Source organism: Heptranchias perlo, chromosome 4 (assembly GCF_035084215.1).
Source record: "Heptranchias perlo isolate sHepPer1 chromosome 4, sHepPer1.hap1, whole genome shotgun sequence".
NCBI lineage: Eukaryota > Metazoa > Chordata > Chondrichthyes > Hexanchiformes > Hexanchidae > Heptranchias > Heptranchias perlo.
The window spans coordinates 7,197,643-7,219,920 of NC_090328.1; the positions used below are offsets into that span (position 1 = coordinate 7,197,643).

The 22,278-nt window shown below is 44.1% G+C and overlaps 1 protein-coding gene across 1 annotated transcript in view; it reads left to right on the forward strand.

Moving 5' to 3' along the window:
- Positions 1 to 22,278, forward strand: part of cfap99 (cilia and flagella associated protein 99) — a 156,974-nt gene that overhangs the window by 113,879 nt on the left and 20,817 nt on the right. The window contains exons 9-12 of the mRNA XM_067982121.1: positions 2,240 to 2,323; positions 9,500 to 9,588; positions 14,502 to 14,706; positions 18,788 to 18,929. Coding sequence (XP_067838222.1) covers positions 2,240 to 2,323; positions 9,500 to 9,588; positions 14,502 to 14,706; positions 18,788 to 18,929 — 520 coding nt within the window. The remainder of the gene's footprint in view (positions 1 to 2,239; positions 2,324 to 9,499; positions 9,589 to 14,501; positions 14,707 to 18,787; positions 18,930 to 22,278) is intronic.

The following is a 22,278-nucleotide window of genomic DNA, read 5'->3' on the forward strand; positions in this document are numbered from 1 at the left end:
TGTTAGATAACCAATCCTCCACCCATGCCAGAATATTACCCCCAATCCAGTGATTCTTTATCTTGAGCAATAATCTTTTATGTGGCACCTTGTCGAATGCCTTCTGGAAGTCTAAATACACTACGTCCACTGGTTCCCCTTTATCCACCCTGTACGTTATGTCCTCAAAGAACTCAAGCAAATTTGTCAGACATGACTTCCCCTTCGTAAAGCCATGCTGACTTTGTCCTATTAAATTATGTTTATCCAAATGTTCCGCTACTGTCTCCTTAATAATATACTCCAAAATGTTACCCACCACAGATATTAGGCTAACTGGTCTATAATTTCCAGCCTTCTGCCTACTACCCTTTTTAAATAAGGGTGTTACATTAGCAGTTTTCCAATCTGCCGGGACCTTTGCCGAGTCCAGAGAATTTTGGAAAATTATTACCAAAGCATCCACAATCCCTACTGCCACTTCCCTCAAGACCCTAGGATGTAAGCCATCAGGTCCAGGGGATTTATCCGCCTTGAGTCCCATTAATTTACTGAGTACCAATTCCTTAGTGATTTTAATCGTATTTAGTTCCTCCTCCCGTAGAGCCCCCTGTTTGTCCAGTGTTGGGATATTCTTAGTGTCCTCTACCGTAAAGGATCACAAAGCCTGGACTAGCCACCCTGATCTCAGTAAAGGAAGGGGGCCGTGGAGGTGCACAGTGTACAAGTGAAGCACCACGCTGTTAGGAATGTGAATTTAGTAATATTATAGACAAAAGCTGCAGTCCTGTGTCTATGTGCCAAGAATGAGTTCAAACACGTAGTCAAACACTTGGAGGCTTATTGAAGGTTAAATACACAGACATACTCACGGCCAACACCGAGAATACATAAGATGCTGCTGCGGAAGAATGCACGTGTACAGCCAGTTGAGCTCAACCTTCCAGATCTCTTCCTTCCCTTTCATCTTCCCCCCTCACATTACAATTTCCTAATTTTTATACCTTTCTAACTACATTATTTCATATGATATCAGATGCACTTTGCATCTGGGACTATTCCCATGAGATAAGAGAAGGCCAGGAGGAGATTAAATAAGGTTTTTAAAATTATGAAGGGGACTTGATACAATGAGTAGGGCAAGACTATTTCCTGAGGTTGGAGATGTACACGAGAGTGGCTTGGAATGATGGGAGGAGGGTAACTTTTGATGCCTTCCCCCAGCTCACTGTATGGAACGTTAGCTATCATTCAATAGTAAACAATTTTACAACACCAAGTTATAGTCCAGCAATTTTATTTTAAATTCACAAGCTTTCGGAGGCTTCCTCCTTCGTCAGGTGAACGATGTGAAAATGAAATCCTCGAAATGAAATCGCATTTATAATTCACAGAACAATGCTTGGTGAGTACAGACAGTTTTTTCAACTGCCCGTTGCCAAGGCAATCAGTGTGCAGACAGACAGGTGTTACCTGCCAGGTCTCACAGAATATACAAATCACCAAAAAAAAACAACAAACAAAAAAAAACAGAGATAGAGAGGTAGAAACATAGAAAAGACAGCAATCATTCAATAGCACAGCCATTTGGAGCACCAGCACCCAGCCTTTGCTCAGTGCTACCCCCACGCCCACTGGTCTTCCAGTGAGAGAAAAGTAGGAAACACTATTGGGAGGTGGGATTACAGAGGTCTCCCTAATAATAGGAAGAGACTCGATGTACTACTTCTTTGAACTTTTTTATATTGTTCAAACACAGATACTTGTGAACTGTTGCACCGCGTACCCGTGGTAAGAAAGAAGCATCTACATGTGCAGATGTAGATGTAGATACACTGTCCGGTTTTGGACTGGAAGTCCTTTCATTGATTGTGCAATCCAGAAATTTACAATTTCACAGTTGAATGGTCAATGAAATCCTGCATGCATGACTTGCACGTAGCTCCATGTAACCTCAGAATTTAAAATTTCATTTTGAATAGTGATTCATCATTGCCTTTAAAGGTAAGAGCGCGGCCATTTATAGATCCATTGTAAGCCTTGTCTCTTTCACACTCAACCTCTTAATTGTACATTGAAGCATAAGACTTAGAATCTAACAAAGTGCAAGAGTGACCCTTTTAAAAGTCTGCTCCTACCACCTACACAAGTGAATTATAGTCGAGCACTGTATGGAAATACAAACGTTTGCAAAACTATCTCTCACAGATATTTTCTGTTGCTATAGTTACTTACATGTCTTTCTTTGTAACCCTGACAGCGAGTTTTCTCTGAAATTATGAAGGAGAAAGAGGCCAAGATGAAACGTAAATTTCCAAAAGTACGACGGATCCCCGCAGAGATAGTAAGTCTTTGCAGGTTATTTTAAACAGGGCAATGCCTCTGTTAAATAGCTAACAAAGAAGTGTCGTAAGATCACATTTAGTGTCTGCATGCTAATATTGCAAACAGTAACTTCTAGGCTATAATGTTTCAATGGGTTCTGAGTTGAATCTTGCAGGGATTTGCAGACTAGTAATTATAGGAGATAATTCTTTGTGATGGTAAACACATTTGGAAAATGGGACTTTAACAGTAGACTTGCTAAAGTTGTCCTCAGTACCCCCAGAAGAAAAGGGAGAAGCCCGCCAGAGTTCCCATGACTGATAGAAACCTATTTATCCCTGCGTGGCGGAGAAAGGGTAACAGCTTAGCTGTGGTGAACCACACAGTCAAGTAGCTCACGAACAGTCATTGTCCAGGTTCAGACATGAAGAGAGAGTGGCCACTAATGGAGCTGTGCCCCAGGGTGAGTCACTGCAAATTGGAAGAGGAATGGAAGGGGAATAAATCAGAGGGAAAACTGGGGAAAAGAGAATATTTTTAAAATACTGGTCGATCTTTTGTGTTGCACATGAGGAGTTAGTCTTCAGGTGGAAAGGGACTAGAAGGCAGGGAATAACTGAACCAGGACATTCAGTCCCATTTTAAAGCATATGCATTGTGGCCCCTATATTTACGGGGAGGTGTAGAGGGAGTGGGGGAGTGTGTCAGCGGCCAGGAAACCCGGAGATACCGGGAAGGCGGAGGTATCGCAGGACCTCATCAGAATTTATTTTTTGACGGTCCCCTGCAATCAAGAAGATCGGGGGTCGGTGATGGGAGACTCTGAACGCGGCAGCGAGGAGGTAGGGAGAGATCACAGGGGGGCGGGGTGGGGTGTTGGTGGTCGACCGATCGCGGGTAGGGGGTCGAATGATCACGGGGCGGGTCGGCAGATCGCAGCAGGCTTGCTTGGGGGGGCGGGGGAAAGCACTTACCTGCTGGAGCCGGCAGCTCCCGCCTCCCCTCAGCTGCCGGGTTTCCTACGCGTTAAATTTAAATAGCCGCCAAAATCTGAGGAACGCAGCATCATTTAAATATTATAATGACTGACCTGCCTCTCCAGAGCGGGTTACTCGGATACCCCTAAACCCACCGCGGTTAAATCGTGGGCTCGGGTTGGGTTTCACATTTTTAGCAGTTTTACCCTCCATCCCAATCCTCTCCCGCCTGTCATGGTGGGGGGCGGAGGGGTTAAAATCTCCCCTGTGTCTTTATTTATTTAGACGACTTTGACAAAAATTATGGCAATTTGGGAAGTAGAGAAGTAGAGTTGCAGCATAGATATTTCCCTGCAGTACAGGCTGAGAAGCTGGAAGATGCAAAACTGAGGCAGCTGTGTATCATTGGTAGGAAGATAATCACTGAATGACAAGTTTACATAGGCCCTTGCCATTAAAAATGTTTCCCTAGGACTTAATAATGGAAAAAAAACTGACAGGAAGCGTGCACAGATATAAAATTGTTCATATATTATAGATATATATTTTGGGATCCCAACAACTTACAAGTGTCACAATCAAATCTTGACTTCATTTGTACCAGAAGGTACCAGTGTCTATGGAACCATAACCCAGCAAGGAGTCAATGATTTCAGGAGAGCAGGGTTGTGGAATGGGCAGAGGAAAAGATTGAATGAACACACTTCAGAGCAGGGAGTGTCCATTTGTCGTGGAAGATATGCTGATTTGGACACCAAGTCACATAAATGGAAGAGTACCCTATTCCACACACATGCCTAATACAAAACTGCTTCCTTCATTACTTAGAAAATATACCGAATGACTGCAAAGGAGAAGTTACAGAGCAAGTAAAGAGGAGCATAGGACAGGAGCAGGCCATTTAACAACCTCGAGCCTGTTCTACCATTCAATTAGATCATGGCTGATCTGTACCTCAACTCCATTTACCCACCTTTGATCCATATCCCATGATACCCTTACCCAACAAAAATCTATCGATCTCAGTCTTGAAAATTTCAATTGACCCCCAGCATCCACTGCCTTTTGGGGGAGTGAGTGACACATTTCCACTACTCTGTGTGTGAAAAAGTGCTTCCTGATTTCATTCCTGAATGGCCCAGCTCTAATTTTAGATCCTCAGGTTCTGGATTCCCCACCAGAGGAAATAGTTTTTCTGTGTTTACTCTATTGAATGCTTTTGTCATTTTAATCACCTCAATTAAATCACTTTAACCGTCTAAACTCAAGGGAATACAAACCAAGTTTATGCAACCTATCCTCATAATTTAACCCTTTAAGCCCTGGTATCAGTCTAGTTAATCTGTGCTGTACCTCTTCCAAGGCCAATATGTCCTTCCTGAGGTGTGGTGCCCTGAAGTGCTCCAGATGGGGTCTGACCAAGGCTCTGTATAACTAAAGCATAACTTCCTCCCATTATTTCAGTTTTCCAGCATTTGTGGATTGTTTTTTTTTATATCTCTACCCGTTCCTGTTCATAATTTCATCTTCCCAGTGAAAACAATCTTCAAAGTGGTAGTTTCTCTTTACTGGGTTAGGTGCAGCCCCGAGACATTGTTTAGAACCCTTTGCCTATCAATAGCGCTGCTTGCGGCTGGCTGAAATGAGTTTTATGTGTTTCAAATCCAATTAGGTCTTCCAGTGGAGCAGGGTGACCATTAACACAGTGAAGAAAAGACCTTGTTAAATCAAGAGTTTAAAAAGTGCCCTGATTTTCTGAGCCCTCCTGGTGCAGTGTTGATGTTCAGGGTTTCCTGTGTATTTCCTAGCTGTAGTAGTCAGCAGTGCAAAGTCATGATTTGCTAATCAAAAGCTGCAAACAGCTTCTCTAACACACTTAACAACTGGGCAGCATTCACTTTGAAACCTATTTCCACTGTTTAAATGATAATTGCTGCAAGGAACCTGTCACGTTTCATTCCTTATTTTAGATCTTGGGATTTAACAGTGAGTTGTGCTGACACACTTTATGATGAGTCGTGCTGCTCGCCGTGTCACGGGTGAGCAGCTCCTGGTACCTGCTGTCTGCCTAGGTGAGCCCATTTTAAACCAAGCCCGATTGAAGTCGATGGGACTTTTCGCAGAATCGGCGAAAAAGATTGAGGAAATTCAGGCACGGCATAGAAACGGGCATAAGTTACCTACATCCGAATTTCCTCGATGTTTTGTGCCAAAAATTGAAATTACGCCGCACTTGTTTCAATCAAGTTTTCAGGAAATTCCGGGCCAATCTTTCACCTTATAACTGATAAAGATCAGTTTACCTACTAAACATTCCTATTGCATTCAAACCAATACACTGTCTTACACCCTCATCCTTCTCCTTGCATCCTCTGTTGAAATAAGGAGCTAAGTTTTCCTCCTCAGCAAGTCTACCATCAAAATAGCACTGGAACTGCACTTCCACCCATCAGTGTTACTCTGACAAGGACCACCCCAATTTTCCTCGGTGAACCTACATTAAGTATTCATGGTGGGCTCCTGGTGCTATTTCCTCCGACTTCTACAGGTTCTCAGATAGCTGGCTGTTGCTTTCCAGCAGGACCCTTGGGATATTAAGGTGGCGTTTCCTTCTCTTTGGTTATGGGTCATTTCTCATTTAAGAAGAAAGCACGGGGTGTGAAGGCACTTATATGGAATGAAACCAAGGCATCAAAAGGCATTTTTCAATGCGGAGTCTCAAAGGAAAGGAGGAAAATCCAGAGCTGGTGCAGCGGCTGAAAGGGCTATGTGGCTCAATGCAGTATCTGGGGAATGGGGTTAATTGGATAGCTCTTTCAAAGAGCCAGCACAGGCACGATGGGCTGAATGGCTTCCTCCAGTGCTGTATCTACTATGATACTATGAATGCACTATCATAAATATCTTTCTCAGTTGCAGTTACATTTCCCTCACTGCATTGAATACCATCTGCAACTCACCAGCAACATTCAGGAGGAAGCACAATACCTTCACACTTCCTTCCTTCTCCTACAAGTGTACTTTACTCACAACCAAACATGTAGGAAAGTCGTGAAAGACGCACATGATTTCAGCAGCTGTTCTCACCCCTGTATTTCATAGTGCTTTGAGACTGTACTTTCTTCTTAAAGGGGAAATGGCCCATGACCAAAGCCAAGGAAGTGCCAACCTCAGTACCACAAGTCTCTAGATGGAGACCATCAGCCAGCTTTCTAAGAACCTGTAGATACTTTGAGATCTCTGAGTTCCTCCAATTCTGGCCTCTTGTGCATCCCCAATTTCCTTTGCCCCTCCATTGGTGGCCGTGCCTTCGGCTGCCTTGGCCCCAAGTTCTGGAATTCCCTCCGTAACCTCTCCACCTCTGTACCTCTCTCTCTCTCCTCCTTTAAGAGGCTCCTTAAAACCTACCTCTTTGTCCAAGCTTTTGGTCACCTGTCCTAATATCTCACAAACAGTAGGTTGTCAGATGTTTCTCAGAGAAATGTTTTTGTCCCTGACAGAACGTGCGTGCAATGAATTGGGCCACGGTGGGTGAATGCCAGCCTGAAGGAGCAGCAGAATGTTATCCAGATGGGAGCCTTGGCAGTTGTAGAGTAGAGCTACGTGTTCACGAGAGAATGAGTTAAGTTTATTGCCAAAGAGGCTCCATGATAGATAGACTCAATTAGCAGTGTGCTTGGATCCTATTTAGCTGAGAGCCCCCCCTTATGAGCTGTGCCCACAGCTGCCTGGCAGCTGCCACAACACAGTTATTATTCATGAATGCGGCATCGGCAACACCAACTTGCATTTATATAGCGCCTTTAACATAGTAAAATGTCCCAAGGCGCTACACAGGAGCGTTATCAAACACAATTTGATACTGAGCCACATAAGGAGATATTATAAGGAGATATCTTGATAATGGAGAGGATATGGAGTCGAAGGCGCAGCTTTCTCAAGCATTATCGAGGCGTTGCAATGAAGTAGCATTGGGTCTGCAGACAGAACAGGAACAGGAGTGTAGGGCATTCAACCCCTCGAGCCTGTTCTGCCATTCAGTTAGATCATGGCTGATCTGTACCTCAATTCTGTTTACCCGTTGTTGCTCCACAGCCCTTGATACCCCTGCGAAACAAAAATCTGTCGATCTCACTGTTGAAAATTTCAATTGACCCAACGTCAACACCCTTTTGAGGGAGAGAGTTCCAGATTTCCTGTACCCTTTGTGTACCAATGTATAGGGGCCAGAGGTCGCTTAAGGTCCCTGGTATCTCTGCAGTGGTCCTCCTGATCCTCTTCCTCTTCTTCCTCATACCAAAGAAACAGGAAGATCCTTGAAGGAAACCTCTTTGTTTTCCAAGGTCCAAAGGTCAGCAATAATCTCCTGCAAAAAAAACTTACCTGCAGCCCCCGAAGCTCTTAGCAAGAGGCACCTGCCCAGTGAACTATTGCAGCTGTCTTCAGGAGCTAGCCCCAGCTCCATTCTGGCCTTCAAGGACTCTTCTACCTGTGGCCTACCGCAAGCAAAGCGAAGAGCCTCTTTGAGATATTCGTTCTTATTCAGAGGTGTGCTTAAAGGAGTGTGTCAGTGAGGGCACAGGAACAAAGAGTTTGCTCTTTGAAGTCCTGTCTGTTAGTTACAGTCTCATTATCTGACAGAATTGGTTCCTAGGAATGACAATACCATTTTCTCCCCCAAATATTCCAGGTTTTACTATTTAATTCTTTGCACAAAGAAACTTTCTGTGTGTTCACCTTTCTTCTTACGTTATTTATATAATGAAAGGTACTTCTACAATATTCTTCCCTGTTGAAGTTGGTGACCAATGTTGGGTGCAAATCCATGGGTGCTGATAGCCCTCCAGTACCATGTCCAAGAGGCCATTTTTCATGTGAGCCTGGACAGTGAGTGCTAATAGGCTATTTAATCTCCAGGGTCATTACAGTTGAACCTGATCTGAATAAAGAAACACACACGCCCGCGCACACACTCATACACACACACACACACATTCACGCACACACTCTCACACATTTTCCAGCAGGGGTCACTGAATAGCAATCAAGAGCAGAAGTTTTGGCTGATTTTCTTTCTTCCTAATCCTGGGTCACTAAGGCCAACTAGAGCGCCACTATTGCTATCCCAACCAAGAGCAGCAGACTCGGCACAGACTAGGTATCGAAGCCAGGACCTTCCTGCTCTGTATGGCTCCGTATTGCATCATGTGATGCACTCTCCCGCTGGGTGATTGGCAGAGCCCTATTGAAAGGCATAAAAATAACGGCGTGTTAACGACGCAAGCTGTTATTGATACGCAAATCGGCCAGCAAGTTCAGGGGATTAAGAGGTACGCCGTGAGTTGCTTCAAAACTTGCTGGTCGATCTACGCCGCTCTGCCGTTTGCCTCGCACGAACGGCATCTCGCCCTTAGCCTTCTCGTTATTTTTTAAGAAACTTGCTGGATTTGCACATTAATTGCCCATTACTCACCACAGAAAGTTAGGGCTCATAATTAATAGTGTAAATACCCTTTTAACAATGTGATAATTGTTAATGTAATGCCATCAATCTCTCCGTCCCAGAAAGGGAACAATTTAAACTGTTGAATCTCATTACTGCACATAATAAATTGTTGTTCGAGATTTTAAAAATGTTAATTTTAAAATTTTTACATTTTTTTGTACTTTTCCTTACTCTCTCTTTTCTCTCTCTCTCTTAATCCAATCTTTCTTTCCCTCTCTTTATTTCTCTTTCTATGCCTGGTTTGACTCTAATTCATCCTCCTTCTCCGTCGTTTCTTTCTCAATCATTAGATCTCATCGGTTGAGGAGATAGACTGTTGGTCCCGCTGTTCACTAAAGTCCCAGACACCCCGCTGCCCTCGCCACGCTGTTAAAAGCTCGTACTTACAGTAAGTTAGGGCGCAAAAAATCTTTGAGCTGAAGAGTGCAGGAAAAAAATCTAATTAGGCGCACGTTCCAGCAAGAGCTGCATGCTCCACTCCAGCAAGATGCCTTTGATTAGATTACTACCTTGCAATCACTTCCAGGTGTTCTTTATGCTCAGATTTGCAGTTAACCAGAGCACTTTTTCTCTTTCAATGAATCTCTTCATTTGTCAGTCAGGCTTGTTGTTGCAGCTATAATGTGCATTGGGTAAGTCTTGAACGTGGATTAATACAGTGATGCAGCAAATAATGAATTGACCAGCAGATGCATTTTCTCTTGTCAAATAGATGCAAAATGTTCCAATAAAATTGAACACAACAGCCATCCTGAGGGAGAACATCCTATACCAGCGTAGAGTGAAAGAAGAACTCCAAAGGTACTGTGCTTTCAGCACTCTCTTTAGCTGCTTTTAGATTGGGTTTAGTGGCATCCTAGTACCACCAGCTCTGTATGCGCAGGTCTTATGCAACCGGAGGCAATGCCAAAGCAAACCTGTCAAATTCATTAAGCCAGGAAGACACGTTTATTTGATCAGGTCTTCCCAAGCCGCTGACCTTAGCGAATCCAGCAAGCTTGCTTTGGAGTTGCCACTATGTTAAAACAATTAAAAAGCGACTTTTGTTTGAACAAGTATCAAGCAGACTCAATTAGAAGCAATAGTCTCATCTTAGCAGCTTGTGAGCTCAAGACCTTGGCCACTGTTGAGGCCCACACAGAACTTGCATGCTTGGCTTTTTGACAAAAATAAACATATTGGCTAGAAATTCGAGCGAGCCCACAGTGAACAATCGGTGATAGAGGCCCGAGACCCAATATCATGTGCACCTCGGGCCTGAATGGGCCTGTTTCAGGTGTGGGCCCTGGATGCCAATTTTGTTGCCTGTACCAATATGGCGGGTGGCGCAATTCCAGTTTGTAATAAGCGTGCGCTTCCTGCCTGCCATATTGGAGGCTTAGGAAGCAGTTTAGCCACTGAGAAAAGGCCACTGCATGGTCAAATTTCTAGGCCATTAGCTTTCAACTTAATAACCTTTCTTGTGTGATTATGATGCTGAGACTTAATCAACTAAAGTCATTCAGAACACTGAGTGAAGGAACATTGAGTAATCGCAAAATCCTAATGAGATTTATCACTGCTAAGTTAATCTTTTTTCAGATATGTTTTTCTCCCACTTTTCCTGGCGATGTCGATTCTTTGCTGGAATAGGGTTCTGCAGGTGCGACTTTCCTCCCAGTATATAACACAAATGGCCATTCTTCATCTATCAGCCTAGATAGCAAGTGTCAGCAGGCCATTCTGGGACCATCATAGCTGAGCCATTATTGTCCTCAACACATTCGAACTTCACTGGTAGAGTTGCCAACCCTCCAGGATTGTCCTGGAGTCTCCAGGAATTGGAGATGAATCTCCTGAACACTGCTGCGAGCAACTTAGGGAGAAAAATCATAGGGGCATTAATAAAATTGTGTGTTTTTTCATTTTCTTCATACACTTTCATGAGTTATAAAAATATTAGAGGTGGGAGAAAAGACTGTTTGGCTGGATGGGGCAGTTGGAGGTGGGACGTCATGTGATGAAACCTCCAGGAATACGTCTACCCAGAGTTGGCAACCCTAGTCCCTGGACTGCAATCAGGAGTGAGAATCCTGGCTGATTTTTTTCCCCCTAACCTAGGAGAGCCAAGGACAACTGTAACTCTACTGCTGCCTTGGCTGGTAATCAGCTAACTCAGCACAAGTAGAGATCGAACCTGGGACCTTCACATTCTGGATGGCTTGGTTCCAACTTACTGGCTTTTAAATGTCCCCATCAAAAATAATTACACTATTCAAAAAAATCTCAGTCAGCATTAAAAGAACGTGCTGAGTCACATACAGGATAGTAAGGCCAATTTTAACTCCCTCCACCCGGCGTAAATAGGGCGGTAGCAGGCCAAAAATGGCATTGGATCACCTACCACCCTGTTTATGCTGGCTCTCGGGCCACCGCCATCTTGGGTATGATCCCTAGATGGGTGGCTGGAGCGCCTGCCTGTTTCAGGCGGGAGGTTACTTGTAGTATGAAAATAGGCTTCTGTGACATACGTAGGAGCCCAATTGCTATGTCAAGGTACAAATGGGGTGGGGGGCAGGTAAATTCAAAACTAATCTACGGAAACAATATTTCAGTGTCAATCTGTGGAGCAGGCTCCCTAGGGAGACGGTGGAAGCAGTTAGTACTGATTCATTCAAATGCAAATTAGAGAGATTTATTTCAGAAAATAACATTTTGGAATACAATATACGGGTAATTTGAGTCGTGACATGTGGTGAGTGTAACATGCTTGAGAAGATCAGGTGACTTTGGACCTATGTTTCTCATCGCTCTCCACCACTGGAGTTTTCCTCGCCTCATGCATGGGTCTGTTGTAGACTAATTGATAGAGATTGATTGCCATGGTAAGTCAACAACTCCATTTTTGTTGCATCATGCGACTACCAGGATGGTAGAAGGCGAACTAGATGGACCTTGGTCTTTTTCGTCTAGCAATTACTATATTCCTAATGAATGGACCATGCTCTGCACATGCTAAACTCATTTGTACCAGATAATGTGCAGTATAACCAACGGCCTTTAAGAGGACACTGAAGGCCACTCACAAAACAGATCGGGAAATACTACCTGTGCAGGAGACCATAGTGCATGCATTATTTGAAGAAGAAACTCTGGATGGGGTTTGGCTCTTAGAAGAACAGATCCATGACTGCTGACCCCACTCAAAAAACCCATAACAGCAGAGGAGCACTTTGGCCTCTGCATTGGGTCATGTCTGCTGTTCCTCGGCCGCCACCAATGTATCAAATGGTACCTCCCAGAGGGTGTAGCAGTTCCCAACTTAGGTTTGCGCCATGGTTGTTATGTCCCACAGGAAAATACGTGCAAAAGTGAGGAGCAAATACACCCTTGTCTTATTCCTGATACCAGCAAACTTATTCCTCATTTGCTGCCATGTGTGAAGAACTTCCGGGACCTTCAGTTCCAAATAGGGCCACCCTTTTTTGATGCATCTCCTGCAACAGGACAAGAATAACGACAACAACTTGCATTTATTTAGCGCCTTTAACGCAGTAAAACGTCCCGAGCCGTTTCACAGGACCATTATGAAACAAAATTTGACACCGAGCCACATAAGGAGATATTAGGACAGGTGATCAAAAGCTTGGTCAATGAGGTAAGTTTTAAGGAGCCTCTTAAAGAAGGAGAGAGAGGCAGAGAGGTTTCGGGAGGGAATTCCAGAGCTTAGGGCCTAGGCAGCTAAAGGCACGGCCACCAATGGTGGAGCAAAGGAAATAGGGGATGTGCAAGAGGCCAGAATTGGAGGAACGCAGAGATCGGTAGGGTTGTAGGGCCGGAGGAGGTTACAGAGCTAGGGAGGGGGCGAGGCCACAGAGGGATTTGAACTCAAGCATGAGAATTTTAAAATTGAGGCATTGCCAGACTGGGAGCCAGTGTGGATGTGGCAGGTCAGTGAGCACAGAGGTGATGAGTGAGCGGGATTTGGTGCGAGTTAGGAAAAGGGACCTCTAACTCTTTCACACCAAAGGGAGAAGTGTCACCCGTATATCTCTCCTGTACCGTTGTGAACAATCTGTTCACTTTTCTACCACCATGAAAACGTCCCCTTTTTGGCAGGTTGCAACACTCAATTGCATTCATGCTCGATTTTGTGCTGCCCGGTCAAGTGTGCTCAAGGCTAAGCTCTCTGAGCAAGTTTATCATGTGCCGGGCACACCATGCTGTGGATTGCGTAGAATTACATAGAAATTTACAGCACAAAAACAGGCCATGCAGCTCAACTGGTCTATGCCGAAGTTTATGCTCCACACGAGCATCCTCCCACCTTACTTCATCTCACCCTTGCCACATATCCTTCTATTCCTTTCTCCCTCACATGTTTATCTAGCTTACCCTTAAATGCATCAATGCTATTCGCCTCAGCCATTCCATGTGGTAGGGAATTCCACATTCTCACCACTGATTGAAAAGGTTTCTCTTGAGTCCCTTATTGGATTTTATTAGGATTGCAAAACAGGTGATAAAACCACAGAGCCCCTTCAATGGAAAGCATTACCTCAGATCTCATTTATCAAAAAAACATTACCCCAGAGCCCTTTAATGAGCCAGGTTTAGAAGTCATAGAAAAAGCATGAGGAATGTAGCTGTAAATTTCTATAGTTCTATGGTCAGACTATTCTTGAGACTTTATGGAAGTAGGTTAACTGACACCAGTCTTGGTGGTTAAACCATGGGACCCAGATAGAAGTGTGGTATACCTGGAGAAAATCAAGGGAAGAGAAATACCCACAGCACAAACGTATGTCAAGAAACAAAGTGAGTGTTGACACCACTGTGTCAGCCAATGAATTGGAGGTGGGGAGGGACTTATGGCAGGACTCACAGCAAACGGTATATTTTACAGCAAACAAGGTCTATTGGCTCAGCCAACAGCTAAGTGTTTTTAAACAGCGTACTACAGGAAACAGAGTCTATTTAAACAGGGCCTCTATGAGCTACAGCCAACAGAACTCATGACCTAAACTACAGCAAAGTCTCCCGATAAAAGCAGAATTATTTCTCCAGCAAAATGCAGTTAGTGGAGAATAGTTACATAACGCAAATTTTATGCGTAAAATCAATCCCAGCCACTTACAACAGTGGAGTCTGCGAGCATGATTGACGGGGGATTTACCCAATCATCTCCATTCTGGCTGGGACTTGTGTTGTTGCAGTTTTAAAGAAATACAAACAATCGCTTCCGCACTGTGGGTGTGACTGAACAGCCGATACCATGGCCGAGATAATTCATACGGAGGTAGTATACTTCTATTTGACACTGAGTATTTGCACCATATTTTGGCACCAGGCACAATGGGCCAAACAACCTCCTTTCTGTGATTAACCCAGTGATGTGACCCTTGCGACTGTTGAATTTGTAGACCTCGATTGGCTGAAAGATGCCTTGAAGCAGCAGGAAAAACATCCCAAGCATAATCAGACAAACATTGTCTTGAGGAGATTACGTAAATAGGGAGGAAGCTGTCATTAAAGGACTCGAAAAGGAGCATTTTTTATAATGGTGGACAAGCCCTAACAAACTGTGTCATGTATGAAAGATATTGAGGCAAAAGACATCAGTCATTAAAAAAAGTTGTTTATTCTGTGGTATGAAATCAACTGCTAATATTAAAAACAAAACCTTAAAAGAAAAAACAAAGCCTTAACAAGAGCTTCTATTGTGGCCATTTCAGAATTGATCATCTAATAGAAGGAGGTTATGATCCCTCCAAGCTTGAGGAATGGCAAAAGCAAAAGGAGGAGGAGCATATGGAGCAACAGTTGACAGATGTACAACGCCGTTGTCTTGAAGGAAGAATCCTCTTCAAGAACGCAATACTGGCACGGCAGGCGAGAATCCAGGAGAACAGGAAGAAGGCAGCTCAGCAGAAAGAGGAGGTACTGAGACATTCCATTGCTTCAAGTTATAAGGCCGAGATAGGAACATAGGAACAGGAGTAGGCCATTCAGCCCCTCGTGCCTGCTCCGCCATTTGATAAGATCATGGATGATCTGTGATCTAACTCCATATACCTGTCTTTGGCCCATATCCCTTAATACCTTTGGTTGCCAAAAAGCTATCTATCTCACATTTAAATTTAGCAATTGAGCTAGTATCAATTGCCGTTTGCGGAAGAGAGTTCCAAACTTCTACCACCCTTTGTGTGAAGAAATGTTTTCTAATCTCACTCCTGAAAGGTCTGGCTCTAATTTTTAGACTCTGCCCCCTACTCCTAGAATCCCCAACCAGCGGAAATAGTTTCTCTCTATCCACCCTATCTGTTCCCATAACATCTTATAAACTTCGATCAGATCACCCCTTAACCTTCTAAACTCCAGAGAATACAACCCCAATTTGTGTAATCTCTCCTCGTAACTTAACCCTTGAAGTCCGGGTATCATTCCAGTAAACCTATGCTGCACTCCCTCCAAGGCCAATATGTCCTTCCGAAGGTGCGGTGCCCAGAACTGCTCGCAGTACTCCAGGTGCAGTCTGACCAGGGTTTTGTATAGCTGCAGCATAACTTCTGCCCCCTTGTACTCTAGTCCTCTCGATATAAAGGCCAGCATTCCATTAGCCTTCTTGATTATTTTCTGCACCTGTTCTTGACACTTCAATGATCTGTGTACCTGAACCCCTAAGTCCCTTTGGACATCCACTGTTTTTAACTTTTTACCATTTAGAAAGTTCCCTATTCTTTCCTTTTTTGATCCAAAGCGGATGACCTCACATTTGTCTACATCGAATTTCATTTGCCACAGTTTTGCCCATTCACCTACTCTATCAATATCCCTTTGTAATTTTATGTTTTCATCTCCACTGCTTACAATGCCACCAATCTTTGTGTCATCAGCAAACTTAGATATGAGACTTTCTATGCCTTCATCTAAGTTGTTAATAAATATTGTGAATAATTGAGGCCCCAAGACAGATCCCTGCAGGACTCCACGAGTCACATCCTGCCAATATGAGTACCTTCCCATTATCCCTACCCTCTGTCGCCTTTCGCTCAGCCAACTTCCTAACCAAGTCCGTACTTTTCCCTCGATTCCATGGGCTTCTATCTTAGCTAACAGTCTCTTATGTGGGACCTTATCAAATGCCTTTTGGAAGTCCATATAAATAACATCCATTGACATTCCCCTGCCCACTACTTTAGTCACCTCTTCAAAAAATTCAATCAGGTTTGTCAGGCACGACCTAACTTTCACAAATCCATGCTGGCTCTCTCTGATTAACTGAAAATTCTCGAGGTGTTCAGTCACCCTATCCTCAATTATAGACTCCAGCATTTTCCCCACAGCAGATGTTAGGCTAACTGGTCTATAATTCCCTGGTTTCCCAAGATGTTGGATATTTATTGGATCACGTCATCCGTGCCTTGGATAAATGTGATTGCAATCATGTGTCTGTCCTTTCATAAGAACCTTCCATTATACGGAGTCACTCAATGTGTTGGGGTCTGGGTGGTTCAGTGGATCAGGCACTGTTGTTTCACTTCTGGGACCTGGGTTTGAATCCAGCAGGGACTAATAGGTGCAAGTCTGCTTTGTCCACCAGCTGTAATGATCCCATGTGAAATGGGTTGGAGCGGTCTCAATCCAGTTCCAAGTGAGCTTGAGTGCAAAATTGCCAATCATTCAGCACCGATTGGCACTCTAGGTCAGAGGGGCCACAGAATGGCTGGTGTGGGAAAAGGGAAAAATGTCACATTGGGACTATTGGGGTGGGGGCGTGGTGGGGTGGGCAGGGTGCTCCTCTGAGGTTGGGATTCAGAAGAGTGTTGGGGCAGTGTAGAAGGAACTTTACAAGGCTGATGGAAAATTGAGGCTGGCCCGCAAACAATTTCCCGATATACGTGGCCAGCAGGCAAGGCCCCAACTAACCCTCCCTGCAACCGTTGCGCACTCAGAAAATCAGCCATTAATCCATGCTTGATCCAATCAGTAGATGCTAGAAATGGAAAATGGCCCATTCCACAGCGCTTAACACCTCTCACCTTGAGGAGCGTTGAATTCATTTTGGGGGGGGGGGGGAAATCATGGTATGACCACACGACCAGCACTATCACTAAGGTCACCCTGACTCATCAAGGCACATGGGCGAGGGGAATCGGTGACGAGGGGTTATAACTTTAAAGCTATCACAAAAAGAATGAGCGAGAAGATAGGAAACATTTGTTTACACAGGGGGTTGTTGGAGCATGGAATGCTGTACCATGGGGAATGGCTGAGGCAGAAATCACTGCAAAGGAACAAAACAGGGCTATGAGGAGAGGGCAGGGCAGTTGGATTTCATTTTGGACTGCTCTTGCAAGAGCCGGGATTGACATGATGGGCCGAATGGCCTTCTTCTGAGCTGTAAATTTCTATAGTTGTATGTTAAGACTATCCTAGAGACTTTCTGGAAATAGGATACCTGCCACCAACTTTGGCTGTTAAAGCACGGGTCCCAGATAAGACTGTGGTACAGCTGGAGAAAAATTGACAGGCAATCTCTCCAAGGGAGGAGAAATACTTAAACACAAACATATGTAAAGAAATATAAATAATCCCTACTGCACTCTTGGTGTGACTAAATAACTGACACCATGGCTGAGATAATTCATACAGTGATGGTATACTTCTATTTGACACAGAGTAATTGCACCATAAATTGTCACAGGCACAGGCACAATGGGCCAAATGGCCTCCTTCTGTGCTGAAATTTCTGTGATTAACCCGATGATGTGACGTTTCTGAGCTTTGGATTTCTGGACCTCAGTTGGATTGAAGAAAAAACTTTCAACCAATTCGAGAACAATTTCTGTGATTGAACAATGGGATCTGGGACACAGAGGAGATTAAATAAAAGTAAATATAAAAGTTACATTAGCTGGCACTAAAGTAAAATAAATCTTGAGAGAATATGGAAGAAGACAAAATAAAGGGGGGGATGAAGATGGGGCAAACGAGAATAATGTATTTAATTTTATTTAGTTGTTATTCAGAAATCACAAAGTAGCAACACAGGTTAATAAGGCCATAAAAAAAGCAAACCGAGCACGAGGATTCATTTCTCGAGGGATAGAATTGAAAAGCAGAGAGGTTATGTTAAACTTGTACAGAACCTTCGTTAGACCACACTTAGAGTATTGTGCACATTTCTGGTCTCCATATTATAAAAAGGATGTAGAGACACTGGAGAATGTGCAAAAAAGATTCACAAGGACAATACCAGAACTGAGAGGATATTCTTATCAGGAAAGGCTGAACAGGCTGGAGCTCTTTTCTCTAGAAAAGAGAAGGCTGAGGGGTGACCTGATAGAGGTCTTTAAGATTATGAAAGGGTTTGATCGGGTAGATGTAGAGAAGATGTTTCCACTTGTGGGGGAGTCCAAAATAGAGGTCATAAATATAAGATAATCACTACTTAATTAAATAGGGAATTCAGGAGAAACTTATTTACCCAAAGAGTGGGAAAAAAGTGGAATGCGTTACCACAAGGAGTAGTTGAGGTGAATAGCATAGATGCATTTAAGGGTAAGCTAGATAAGCACACGGGGATGAAAGGAATAGAAGGATATGCTGATAAGGTTAGGGGAAGAGGAGTAGGAGGAGGCTCGTGTGGAGCATAAACGAGCATAGACCAGTTGGGTTGAATGGTCTGTGTCAGTGCTGCAGACTCTATGTAACTCTATGTAATTGTATATGTGGTGTTGATTTTTGTTGTGTCAGGTTAATATCATAATAATGCTAGTCTTCTCATTTATTACTGTAAGATTAGGGTCTGCTTCAGTGTCATGGTGCATGAGCTGATATTTTTTAAGAAATGGCCAGCACAGAGAGACTGAAATTTCCTTGGACCTGTCTGTAACCTAAAGGTGAATATAAAAATCCAATAGTTTAAGTGTCAATAAAACCAATCTAAGAAGATGCTAATACTTTTTACTCTTCAAAGATTACAGGTCTTTTTATATCTTAAAATCTATCATTTCAGGCAGCAGAATTGATGCAGAAATATACAGAGAAGCGACTTCAGGAAGAGAAGGAGGTGAAAGAGCAGGTGGAGCGGGTGACAAAAGGGCACAGCGACACCAAGCAAATGAAACTGAAAATTCAAGAATATAAACAGAAGATGGGTATGTGGAGTAAACATAATTCACTGTGTGCAATGCTATGCGTCATTCTTTTCCATCTTTTTAAAATCCATACTCCCTCTCCAGGTTCTTAATATAAGGCACATTTATACCCCAAAGAGCAGTGCTGAACTGCATGCACCTGTGTCCTCCAAAACACCTGAGTAGCTGCAGTCCTGGTTGGAGTGCCAGCCTCCTTTCCCGGCAACGTTGACTCTTCGCTGGGGTACAGCGTCCAGTACTCTGCCCAAGCTGCCATTCTTTTCATGTGTGAGCCTACAGTGAGTGAGCACAAGATAGTCAACTTGCCAAGCAGGATCCTGTTCTTACCAGGCATCCACACATATCATAGAATCATACATCAAAGTGGAAGGCTATTCGGCTAATCGTGCCTGTACCAGCTCTTTGAAAAAGCTATCCAATTAGTCCCACTCCCCCGCTCTTTCCCCATAGCCCTGTAAATTTTTTCTTTTCAAGTGTATATCCAAATCTCTTCTGAAAGTTACTGTTGAACCTGCTTCCACCGCCCTTTCAAGACAGTGCATTCTAGATCGTAACAACTCACTGCATAAGAAAAAATTCTCCTCTTCGTCCCCCTGGTTCATTTGCTAATTATCTTAAATCTGTGTCTGGTTACTGACCTTCCTGCCAGTGGAAACAGTTTCTCCTTATTTACTCTATCAAAACCCCTCATAATTTTGAACACCTCTATTAAATTTCCTCTTAACCTTCTCCGCTCTAAGAACAATCCCAGCTTCTCCAGCCTCTCTACATAACTGAAGTCCCTCATCCCTGGTATCTTTCTGGTAAATCTCCTCTCCACCCTTTCCTAGGCCTTGACATCCTTCCTCAAGTGTGGTGCCCAGAATTGGACACAATACTCTAGCTGAGGCCTAACCAGTGATTTCTGAAGATTTAGCATAACTTCCTTGCGGTTGTACTCTCTGCCTCTATTAATAAAACCATATCCGATATATGCATTGGGTAACCATCAGGAGTTAAAATCCTGGACAATTTTGTCCTCCCTAATCTGGGGGCTGAGGAATTGAACCTAGGACCTTCCTGATCTGTACGCCACACAGTGGCTGATTTCCAAATGTGCACTCTGATGGAGTGATGCTCCTGCCTGCTGGGAGCACATATCTGGACATTGTGCCCACGACTGCCATCCTGGAGAATCGTATGATGCGCGCCCGCAATTTCCCAATATGCGCTACCAGGGCTGAGACTCTCCATTTGCAGCACGCATTCAGAAAACCATTTTCTTAATCAGCTGAGTCATCAGGCGAGCTGAAATCACACATTTAACAGGGGATTACTGTACTGTTTGGGCTGAATATTTCTTTTCACATTTAAGCTCATTCACTGTAACGCTGAAAAATCCTCCAATATTACAATAGTAGTACTGAGATGTACTGTAATATGAAGACTCCTGGCCGCTGGCTCAAGAGGACGTTGATCCCACCTATGGAGGTACAACAGAGACACCTGCCCGACTGTGCTGGCGGCAGTGTTTGGGTTTGGCATCCTGCTACTCTGACAGGGGGACACTGAGGCTTAGGAAGGGCCAAAGAGGGAAGATATCCACATTTTTTTTAAATGCTCCTAAGGAAGCAAGTAGATACATAGGAACAGGAGGAGACCATTCAGCCTCTCGAGCCTGTTCCGCCATTAAATTAGATCGTGGCTGATCTGTATCTTAACTCCATCTACCCGCCTTGGTTCCATAACCCTTATTACACTCTTGCCTAACAAAAATCTATCAATTTCAGTTTTGAAATGTTCAATTGACCCCCAGCCTCAACAGCTTTGTGGGGGAAGAGTTCCAGATTTCCACTCCCCTTTGTGTGAAGAAGTGCTTCGCGACATCACACTTGAACGGCCTAGCTCTAACTTTGAGGTTATCCCCCCATGTCCTGGACTCTCCCACCAGAGGAAATAGTTTCACTCTATCTATCCTGTCAAATCCTTTAATCATCTTAAACACCTCAATTAGATCACCCCTAATAATGTTAAGATAATTGATCCCCTCTGGGATTGACCACCTTTGTTTCGGTCAGCCGTGGACCTTTCTACAGCCCAGTACAGAACATACGCCAGCTCCCAGCTGAACCCATTGGGTGGACCTCTCATGGTAGACTGGGAACGTTCCTGACATGCCGCCAAAGCTTGCTGTTGATGTAAGTGGTGAGGATTGGGGGGAATGGGGGCAGGTGAAAGAGTTGCACATGTTCCCCTTGATTAGAATTTAGAATGCTTCTTACATGGGGCAAAAACCTGGTGCCCCAATTTCATTCTCTCCCACCCCAGGAAGTTTGGGTCACTAACTAAAAAGCTTAACTTTTGCCCTGCCAGTCTCCTTTCTTTATTCCTTATTCTCTCCATCTTTGATCGCCTATGGTATTTTATGTCATTATGTTTCAGCTTTATTTTACATTATCATAGAATCATAGCAAGGTTACAGCACGGAAGGAGGCCATTCAGCCCATCGAGTTCACGCCAGCTCTGTGCAAGAGCAATCCAGCTATTTCCACTCCCCCGCCCTATCCCTGTACCCCTGCAAATTTTTTCCTTGCAAGTACTTATCCAGTTCCCTTTTGAAGGCCATGATTGAATCTGCCTCCACCACCCGCTCAGGCAGTGCATTCCAGATCCTAGCCAGTCGCTGTGTAAAAAAGTTTTTCCTCATGTCACCTTTGGTTCTTTTGCCAATCACCTTAAATCTATGTCCTCTGGTTCTTGACCCTTCCGCCAATGGGAACAGTTTCTCTCTATCTACTCTGTTTAGACCCTTCATGATTTTAAGGAGAACAACCCCAGCTTCTCCAGTCTATCCAGGTAACTAAAGTCCCACATCCCTGGAATCATTCTAGTAAATGTCTTTTGCACCCTCTCTAGGCCTTCACATCTTTCCTAAAGTGTGGTGCCCAGAATTTTTTTTTATTCGTTCATGGGATGTGGGTGTCGCTGGCTAGGCCGGCATTTATTGCCCATCCCTAGTTGTCCTTGAGAAGGTGGTGGTGAGCCATCTTCTTGAACCGCTGCAGTCTGTGTGGTGAAGGTTCTCCCACAGTGCTGTTAGGTAGGGAGTTCCAGGATTTTGACCCAGCGACGATGAAGGAACGGCGATATATTTCCAAGTCGGGATGGTGAGTGACTTGGAGGGGAACGTGCAGGTGGTGTTGTTCCCATGTGCCTGCTGCTCTTGTCCTTCTAGGTGGTACAGGTCGCGGGTCTGGGAGGTGCTGTCGAAGATGCCTTGGCGAGTTGCTGCAGTGCATCCTGTGGATGGTACACATTGTAGCCACAGTGCGCCGGTGGTGAAGGGAGTGAATGTTTAGGGTGGCAGATG